We start from the raw sequence: 11,009 nt of genomic DNA on the forward strand, positions 1-11,009 counted from the left end.
AGAAGTTTTGAAACTTGATTATCCCGCAAAGCTGTTGGATATTGAAGGAGATGTGGAAATGAAATATTTAGATGGGTTTCATCAAGTACTATCATGTATCAATTTGTGAACCCAGATGCGAGCTATCTTGAGTATGAAATGGGTGAAACAGCTTAGTTGGATTAGCTACATCAAATGACTAGCAATGGTCAGCCTACAGAAGAGTGTTGTAGTCATTGCTTATGTGAAATTACTAACAATACAATTGCAACCTGAAAAGTCCACTCTTTCGGCTCCCATTCTGAAGCAATTTTCAAGAATTTGATGTGACTTGACGCCGGGGCCTCAATCTGGCTACACCCCAGATCTTATCGTGAGTCCTCTCTGAGGTCTCAATCTATCTTCTCCTTAGAGTGATCTGAGGTGTCGATGGGACGTGACTTTATCATGTTTATCAATTTTTGGGGGTGAGTATTTCACGATGTTATATGATTTGCTGGGACCCTGCTATTTATCCTATCCATGTTTGTATTTCTGTGACATCTATTTCAGAAGTTTTAGAAGTTCAGATGTCCTGGTCCTTCGCTGTGGTCGTTGTAGCTTTGGATTGTTGTTAGTCTTCAAGTTTAGTTCCCAGGATGTGCCAGGGCGTGGTCTCTCGCTATCGAATGGATATCACTCCAGAATATTCTGGATCTGCTCCGTTGGGTCTTTCTGGCTGGAAGGGAACGGGACCTTTTTTCGTGGTATCCTTTTGGCGCCTCCGCGGGGCCTCCATGGGGTGGTAGGAGTGTCGATGGCAGCGGTGTTGTGGCTTCTCTTTGTTCTCGCTGCGTATCTGTCCTGGAGTTCCAGAAATCTCAGTGTCGATAGGTGTTCAGTGGGATTTATAAAGCTACTGAAGTGGAAATGTGGCGGCGGAGCTTCGGGTGACTACCATCACCGGACGTCTTGGTGGAGGGGTGAGCATCGGAAAATTTGGGGTCTCCAGGCCATTGGAAGTCTCTGACCGTCATCACGTTCAGGTAGAAAGGTCGCTTTTCGATTTCGATGGCCTCGCGAATTGTCCGAGCTTGTAGTGTTATCGCTGTGGCGATGGTCTTAGTGTTCACAAAGTCTATGTTGAGTCCTGTGTCTTGATGATGCTTGGATATAGCTGAGGATGGAACTGACTTTCGGACACCAGGATGATGTTCGTATACTCTACTTGTCACACTTCTATTGGAAACTGAATCATCATAAAATTATGACAAGACAAAAGACGAGAGTCTTCCAGAAAGAAATGCACAACTTAAAAGAACTATTTTGCATAACTCACAAAAGTCAGGTCAGTACCACTAAAATATCCAAGAGCTGAGATTGCGGGTTTGTGAAAATGAGCACGAATCGTGAAGTGTTGAACCAATTCATATATCTCAATATTCACTTCATTCTTTAAACCATTCATGTATTTTCACTTACTTTATAGTGTCCCAAGTTGGAAACAGAACAGCTCAGAACTGCTTCTCTTCCTAGTGCAACAGTAACATTTCGAATTGGTCCAGAGAACTGAGGTGACTCTGTAGAAAGCTTGACCGCGTTATTCATCAATGCAAAATTCTCATCTGAAAAAAAAACAGAGTTTAATTCCATATGTTACCTGATGGTACTTCACTACATGGTATGAAATAAAGTCGCTGCCTGACCCTACATATGCCTAGATCTAAACTACGCAACGGATTTTGATGGGGCTGTTTCAATAGATCCATGATTCACGAGTGAGGTTTATATTATAATAGTAATAGCTCGGATCCCCTTCTGTGCATAGTCCGTGACCATTAGAGAGCAGGAATTAGAGCATTTAGCTTTAGGGCAGCTGCCCGAGCAGGTAATGAACTCGGTTTAGTTTTCGACACTGAACGAGGTGACCGCTTCTGTCACCGAGTTGGAACCCATTCAGCAAAAAGCTCATATAAAAGCCACAGCATGGGTTCTTCTTCAATAACATTGGGGAACTTAGCATATTAAAGGCCTGAGGGGTTCATCATGGCTTACCAAGATGGTGTCTTTAACACCTTAGTTTACCGTCGTCACGTGATGGGTATAGAGGTTCCTGACACAAGGTGTAGGGCCTGCCGCGAGGTGCTCGAGACCCTAGTGCACTTGCTATCAGCATGTCCAGCATATGCGGTCTCGGCCTATATCCATCGACATAACGCGGCCCTAAAAGTACTATATTACCATCTACGCCACTCTTACGGTATTGAGAAGACACCGTTGTTGCTCTACGCTCCGGGGGATATTGAATCCGTTGTGGAGAACGAGTAGTGACAAATTTATTGGAACTATTCGTTCTCCACCCTCAGGCTCATATAAGCTAATAAGACTGATGTAGTCCTTCTCGATCACCAGAGCAAGACGATATTTGTCGTAGAGTTTTCAGCTCCTGGCGAGGCATATATCGTCCGAAAGAAAAAGGAAAAACCGATAAAATATCTAGATTTTCTCTTCGGACTCCGCAGACTCTATCCAGATCACTCTGTCAAGATGGTTGTTCTGATTATTGGAGTCCTTGGTGAAATGATGCCCTCACTACTCTCGAATCTTAAAATCATACCGGCTTGCCGCACTAAGCAGAAATCTCAGCCGGACAGATGCAGAAGACCGTCATTCTTGGCTCACTGCGCCTGCTCAGGGCACATGATTCTCGGACTCAATGATCATTTACCCCACAGTGTGGGAAGTGGTCGTTGGTTGATAATGCTGGCGCTCCCTCCCGAATGTATCAGGGCTTCGGAGGATAGGGCCTGACCAGCGCAAACTACCGTTCGAAAAAAATAATGGGTCTTTATTTCCAGAACGATACAATAAATAAGTGTGAACATTTACAGGAACGAGAAAGGCTAGAAATCAGTTGGTTGCGTCAAAAGGAGCAACCTCTGTCTTTCATCTTAGGCCATGTATATAACATACAAGTTACGTATGCAATATACGAAAATATTTTTTTAAAACACTTCATTTTGGACTAATATTACATTAACAGTACGAGCAAGGCAACAAGAATGTCCGATTATCAAATTAACATTTATTTATAAGCTTTGTTTTGTCGACTTAGCATGTAGTCGCGTCTGGAACAGCGGATGTAACTCTATCCCTAAGTGATGCTGGGTCAGTTAACTCAGTTCATAACTTGCATATGCTGCTGGCGATACAACTGCTCGAATCGATTTTCAATTATTGGAAAGGGCACACTTGCAGACCGGTTTCGGGCTATTTGGCATGTCGTCAGTGCAAGGTAATATCTATCATCGACATAAAGTCCACGATATTCCATAATTAAAAATCGAATTCCTTTCAGAGTATCATTCCTCTAACCAAGCTGAAGTGAACGACGAAGAACGAATTTGTCATCGCTCCATCTGGTAAACAAAGTACTAACCAACCGCATATACAAAATCCTTCACATATAGTCAGTGAGCATACTTGAAGACTGGCTGTAAATCAAATCAACTGAAAAAACATTTTTTTCAGGCCAATCTAGACTTATCTAGATAATTATTATTATTCAAAAATAATTGTTTAGTATCTAAAAGTTTTGCTAGTCGATAAAGTCCATCACTGGAATATAATCGATATAAAGTATAAAATTCTCAAGTATTTCATTTCAAGAAATTTCTTAATATGTTTAAACTTTGCTAAGGTGCTTCTCAATTTGAAACTGATCTTTTTTATGTGTGTGTTCCATTTCATGTGACTATCTAAGTAGATTCCTAAGTATTTTATGTTTTTGATTATGGGTATAGTGAAGGTATTATTATTGTCGATGATTGATATATATTAAATATCCGGAAAATTGGTTTTGATGGTTCAGAGATTGGTTCAGAAAATTTGTGTCGACTTTGCCAACCAATTGTTACCAATTTTCACCAGAATAGAAGTGTCATCCGCGAAGCTGATTATGTGGCCTTCTGTATCAACATTGTATAAATCATTTAGGTATATGTTGAATAAAATGGGGCCCAGTACTGTACCTTGTGGGACTCCAAATCCCACAGTTTCAAAGTGACTGAGTCTGCCGTCAATTTCAACGCATTGCTTCCTTCTTTCTGGATAATATTTCCTCAGTTTATATATATTGCATCTCAACCCTGTACTTTCAATGGTTTTCGAGAGTTTCTGGTGACACAATGTATCAAAAGCTTCTGCTAGATCCACGAATATGCACAAAGAGGGGTAACTTATTTTGAGTGTTTGATATATTTTTGTAGTCAATGACTACAACTCCTGGAACTCATATTGGTACGGAGAAAAAATCTTATATTTCTGGAAAAATTTCAATATTCTTACTTTGATCATAGTTTCGAGTATTTTTCCAAGAATAGATATCAGTGATATAGGTCTGTTATTGTTACAATCCAGTTTGCCGCAATTTTTATACACTGGTGTTATCACTGAAATATTTAGCTGAGATGCTCAGTATTCTTGGATCAATACTATGTTAAATAGATGTGATAGAGGTTTTGAAATGATATTTACCATACATTTGAGAGTGTTTGCACTTATATTATCAAATCGGGGTGCCACATTATTCTTCAAGTTCAAAATCAAATTTTTCACTTCGTTGTCAGAGGTTCCTTCAAGAAACAATGAATTTGGTAGTCGTTTCTCACTTTTCAATTCTATATTTGAGATATTTTCCGCAAATTTTTTATCGATACCTGTGAAAGTATTCGATATTTCTCCAGCTTCTTCCAAAATAGAAACTGTTTCATTCCTCATTTGTGTTATTTCACACAATGTAGGTTAATGGACTCACACCTATCAAAAAACAACTACTTTCCTGGCTAATACCATGAAGGGCGATGGATTATATCCGACAGGTGTCAGTGCAGGATTCTTCACTGAAGTTATTCCTGCATATATGCAGGGGAGTATTTGTTTTATGATATATAAGAGTATGATTCTCGATTCAACCTGTCATTCTGACAATTGACTAAATACCTTCATATTTCTCAAAAATTCCTATTCTGCATACGCAATACAAAATACTTCGACCCTAAAACACCAGGCTATTCTTTGTAGAAACTTGTTCGAAATATTTCTTCAAGGACTACTTTCAGCACGATTCATCTCACTGATATAAAGTAACCAATAATTCAGTCCAACTCTCGGTGTTATTGTGTAAAACATACAGAAAGGGTATCACACCCTTTTGTTCTGGAGAACTTGAGAAGTTTGAAGATCGTTATTTTCATTAAAACTTTCGTGTCTCCCAACTTTCTGATGGAAAAACGTTTGAACTGAAAATTAGATTCGCAGATAACCATCCCCATGAAAATCTTTTGTTTGAGGTGTTCCAGAAAGTTTTTTCCATTTCCCCAATCCTCACTCACTCTCGTTGGAATGGCCTGTTGGGAAACTCTATTCACAAAGCCATTGATAATAACAATAAAATAAGATTATGGAGAGGACAATCATATCGTGTTTACTTCTTCACATGATTGTGAAGTTTTTGAGAAGCAGTTTCTGCAATTCCAACGACATAATTGTGCCAAAACATATTGGTGTCCATTTCAACCCACAACAGAAAGCGGAATTGTCTGTCCTGTTGAATTGCCCACTCAAAACTCTGAAACTATTGTCAGAAATGAATGAGATATCATTCTATTTTTTTTATTTTTCTTGTTTTTATTTGTACCATTCCGTGTTGTGTCTCATTTTATAACCTCCAGGTCTGCAATACATTAACAAATATTATTATTATTATTATTATTATACCTGTATTCATTGCATTATGTATTTTTTATAATGTTTGACTGGTTTCATTTATATAGGGTGAACCATTGAAAACTTTACATTACACTCAGACAGGTAGATTTTTATTTGGAGGGGGACAGTTTTTCCCCATTTACAGCGTCGTCACTTCAACCTCGGAGCAGAGGGGTGAACAACCCTTAAAATTTAAATAGGGCATAGGGGGCGAGTCGCACATCGTTAGAAAGATCTTGGAATTATCTAAACAATGGTGTACACTTTTTTAAATTTGGACGCATTTAAAAGAGTTCTTTCCGATAATCAACTTTTTCAATATTGTTAATTGCAACAAATTGTTGTACGCCACTGCTCAGTTGGAATGTATTTGGAACTCTTTCATTTGTTTGTTACGCTACTTTTCTGTTAATTTTTCAGTTCTTCTCTGATAAGAGGACTATTACAATTGAAAAATGGTTAATAATGCTGTTTCTATTTCTCAGTTTTATGTTAAAAGTGATATCTACACTATTACTAGTAGTGAGTGCCGTAAAGTATTGCTAAAGAAACGAAGGTTAACATAACTGCAGAGAGGGTTGAGTTGATTGAAATAGACGTTGTCAAATCGAACCACCAGTAACAAATAAAGCGACACAAGTGGCAATTATGGGCCATGTTGAGCTTGACCATACTTTGAGCACAAGAATATTGGCATTTGTTTCCGAGGTGTCACGAACTAGCATTCAGCATATTTTAAAAATCCACAAAATGCATCCTTACAAGATTAAATTAACGCAAGAACTGAATGGAGATGATTTCGATCGACGCCTCCAGTTCCCTATTAAAATTCCAAGGGTTGTTCACTCCTCTGCTCCGGGGTTGAACTGAAGACGCTGTAAATTGAGAAAAAACTGTCCCCCTCCCAATAAAAAGTGCTTTGCACTTATCCTAAAATCGCTTTATTCATTCACTTTATGTTGTGACTAACTTGTATCTGTATTCATCTATTGTGAATAAATTTATATTATTATTATATAATTTCCCTCAATCCGTGACGAAGGAGAATTGGGTTTGGCTGTGAGATGAATAGGAAACCACAAACATGGAAGCCATCATGCAGGTTTTTCCGGGTTTTCCTGCAGCTGAAAAAGCAAATGCGCCACTGGAATCAATGAAGTCGCCCCGGAGCGCCAACTAATTTTTATTGTTGTTTTTATTTTATTTTTATCGTTGTTTTAGTAAACAAATAATAAGTCAAATTTGTTATTGAATTTTTGAAACTTATAAAATAAATGACAGTACTAATCAAATACCGCTCTGATTCAACAGTGACTCAAAATACAGACACCAAAAAACCGATATGTTCATCTTTTTCTCTAGTTACTTTCCAGTACCAAATCCATGGAAAATCGTGTTGAAGATATCTCTACTCCAAAATCTTGTTTCAGTCTAATGAACTGTGTAAAGATTCACTCATCAAAGAAACAAAATCATCATAATTTTTTTCTGTGGCAGCAAAATGGGAATATCTCTAGAGCTAGAAGAGTCAAGAACAACTTACTGAAAACGGGATATTGAATTCAAGGGATACTTCTTTCCCCATCTTTATCCCCCATTAAATGAATAAATTATTGCACTCACCCACTTTCTTCCATTATTCACGAAGAACTTTCTCATCGTTGGCTGAATATAATCAATAATAAATCTTACCTAACTGTCGCTCTAATGCTGCATATTTAAGGGAATTTGCCATTTTTTCACTGAATATAGAATGAATATCCAAAGTAGCCTCTTAAAGAGCTATCGTTCTGTTAATTCAAATGAAACAAAGTGTGTGAGATATTGGAATTTTTTATTCGTTTGAAAGACCTATTGATGTAAATTTCTTCTAGGAAATATAAAATCTCAACACTTCTATTTTTATACAGCGTGACTCACGGTCGATGGTAGGTTAGACGTTTCTGGAAAACGCAATGCATGATTTTTCTGAAAATTTCATCTCTCACATTTCCTTACCTGTTCTATCGATCTACAATATTTTCAGCATTGCGACGTTACCACTTCCATCAAAAAGTCCTAGCAACTTTATGTTTTTAAATGGAACACCCCGTATATTAATAGATTTTTGGAAATGCTCTAGTATTTTAATACTTTTTTGTCAATAATGTCATATACCTATCTCTATCTGTTTTCGAGATAAAAAATTAATTGTGCTAAATATGGTCCAAAACATAGCCTTAATTAAAATTAAGTAGGACGTTTGTTTGAAGGTGATTGACAATGTTTCGTGATGAATTTCACTAGTTCGGACTTCCATTGTCTACTATATAAAATGATTTGAAATCCCTGAAACAAGTAAAAAAGAATAATTAAAAAAGAATAGTTGAAAATAACAATTATATTAAGCAACAATAAACCTGAAATGAATAAATAAAAATTAAAGGAATGAAAAAAGAAAATAATAAAAAAATAAAAAAGTGTAGAGATTCCAAGTCACGTTAGTTCACGACGTTTCGATTGTTGGTATCTACAATCGTCTTCGGGTGATGACTGGACTGAATATTACTCGGTAAATTAGAAGATGGTGAAAAATGCTTCAAGATGATATATCATGTCCCTATACCTAAATCGTCAAGTTTCCTCAATAAAGTCGCTTCTTCTAGAAACATTATTTTTTTTTAGAATTTGGATTTAGGTAGCAGTGGAATTATCAAGCTTATAGTAGTTTGGTTACTTTTATAAGTAATTTACAAAGAGTTATCGACGGTGTTTCGAATCATCTCCCAAAATGAATGCAAATATCGATTATTCAAACGAAGTTCTTATGAAATTATTTATTATACATATGAACAAAGTGATCAAATCATTGTCAGAATGTGTAAAAAAAAATGTATCCTGAATCAACACCAATGAACGAGAGGAAGTTTGTAAGGTTACAAAATAATTTCCTTAACTATGGCTCAAAGTTTCCAGGGAACAACTGTACCAAAAATCAGTCATTTCTAGGTAAAAAGTAAGATTTTGTGGGCTGAAACATGTTGGCGTATGTAGTTGTAACATATGCCTTGTAATCCAAAGATCGTGTGTTCAAATCCTATGGACCCTATAATTTTTTTTATTATCAGCAGTAACGTTATACAAAAAAATTTGTATGATACATTTTGCTCGTGAGTTTGCTCCACTTGCTGACGCTCGTTTTGCAATAAATAATCCCCACTCACAAAATAAAATGCCACTTTCAACACTTGTAGGTAAAACGTGAATAACTATTTTTCCACAAAAACGGCTTTATTAAGAAAACTTGACAATTTAAGTATAAGGACATGTATATTATCTTGAAGAATTTTTCACCATCTTTCAATTTATCGAGTAATATACAGGGGGTTTCATTTGAAAAAATGAACTTTCGACCACTTTTATGCACAATGGAAATAATAATAATTTCAGCACGCCCTGTATGATATGGAGTCGATTTCTTGGTGTTATTTGAATATTTCGAGTTTGTCCAAACTATCATCAAAATATCAGTTCTTCATGAATTGAGAGTACTGATGTACTTAATTTCAATGAAGGCTATGTTTTGGGCCATATTTAGCAAAATTTATTTTTTATCTCGAAAATAGATAGAGATAGGTATAGGACATTATCAACAAAAAAGTACTAAAATACTACAGCAACTCCAAAAATGTATTAATATACGGGGTGTTCCATTTAAAAAAATATAATTGCTAGGACTTTTTGATAGAAGTGGCAACGCCGCAATGCTGAAAATATTTCAAATCCATAGAACAGGTAAGGAAATGTGAGAGGTGAAATTTTCAGAAAAATCATGCTTTGCGTTTTCCAGAAACGTCTAACCTACCATCGACCGTGAGTCACGCTGTATATTTTTAAATTGTATCTTCATATTTTAAAGAATAGAGATAGTTTTGTGAACAACTCTGATGTATATCAAGTGAATAGTCGTACCCTTTAAATAATTCCAGATTAGAATATAATGAAAAAACTCACCTTTCATTCCAGCGCAGTAAACTCGAAGGAAATGATCCATCGTCATATATAACCAAACTTTGATCAATGCTGTTGAAAACATTTCAACAAATAGCTTTCCACTTGGACATTCAATTTCAGCACAATCAAGTTCGAGGGATAATAACCCACTAACTATTTCTCATCACGGTTTGAAATTAATGTATCACTCAAATTACCATATAACTGCGCGAATAACAATATCATTAAATAATCTCTAGGGGTAGAAGCGAATTTCGATTCTTGTTCATGTAATCCATTGATCCGAATTGAATTTCAGATAATAGAGGTGTCAAAATAATCATTAGCCTTTGAAACAGATTATGATGGTGATCAAATCCAAAACATTCTTTTATTAATCAGTGAAATAAAATCAGTGGTACAGTTTTTGTAGTGTATAATCGGAAAAACAATAAGTTGATGCATGTAGCCGTTACTACGTGGTAGGAAATCATAATGAAAAAAAGAGAATTGAAACTTTCTGTTTTTCACCACTTTTATTTATAACTGAAGTTACTGCAGTTTTGTCCTATAAGGACATTTTCAAACCTAAACATTAATGTATAAGTAGGGAGGAAAAACAAAAATGAGGTAATTTTTCGAAAGGATAGAATATATTTCTGATGATTTCTTCATGAATTTATCGAATGAAAATTTCAGTTTAAAATCTATTCCATCTATCTTATGTCTATCTATATACAGGGTGTCGATTTGAAAACTTCCCGCACTCAATATCTTCCTTACAGTTAATTTCATGAGTAATCTAAAAACAGTTAATTTCTAGAGTAAGGTAATTTCAGATCAAGCCTCAAAAACACAATTACGATGTTCAAGCCTGTCATTGTTGATGTTTCAGGCATTTGGGGACAAGCGGCTCCGAAAAATATTTAATTTTGAAGAGATTGAAAAAAAATGTCCACAGAAGTCATCCGCGAAAATTTTCAGCTGCCCTCCATTCAGCAGTCCATTTAGCCGAGGAATCATAATAATCTATCAGTTAAGGAAACTATAGATTATGCTGTAGGCTTCCCCTCTTCGTTGGGAATAGGATAGTGAAAATTGAAATATGATATTTCATCAATGAGAAATATAACAGTTCCTGAGAGAAAGAACAAAAAAAAAGAACAACTCCACGACGTTTTGATTATAGGTATCCACAATGGACTTCGGGCGATAACTGATCTATTTACAATATTCTAGACTATTCATAAGTCGCTTGGTTGCTTTCACGTCTTCCCTCTCTCTTCTCGGTGAGGAATTTCCAAACTAAC

General features: G+C 36.2%; 1 protein-coding gene across 1 annotated transcript in view; it reads right to left on the reverse strand.

The window, feature by feature from the left end:
• Nucleotides 1-9,994, reverse strand: part of LOC111511369 (lachesin) — a 103,747-nt gene extending 93,753 nt beyond the window's left edge. The window contains exons 1-2 of the mRNA XM_074178733.1: nt 9,721-9,994; nt 1,441-1,583 (exon numbers count right to left, since the gene is read on the reverse strand). Of these exons, the coding sequence (XP_074034834.1) occupies nt 1,441-1,583; nt 9,721-9,802 (225 nt within the window). The 5' untranslated portion in view covers nt 9,803-9,994. The remainder of the gene's footprint in view (nt 1-1,440; nt 1,584-9,720) is intronic.
• Nucleotides 9,995-11,009: the final 1,015 nt, after the last annotated feature.

Source organism: Leptinotarsa decemlineata, unplaced genomic scaffold (genome assembly GCF_025532065.1).
Source record: "Leptinotarsa decemlineata unplaced genomic scaffold, Ldec_3_MD MMD2_tig00004307_RagTag_RagTag, whole genome shotgun sequence".
NCBI lineage: Eukaryota > Metazoa > Arthropoda > Insecta > Coleoptera > Chrysomelidae > Leptinotarsa > Leptinotarsa decemlineata.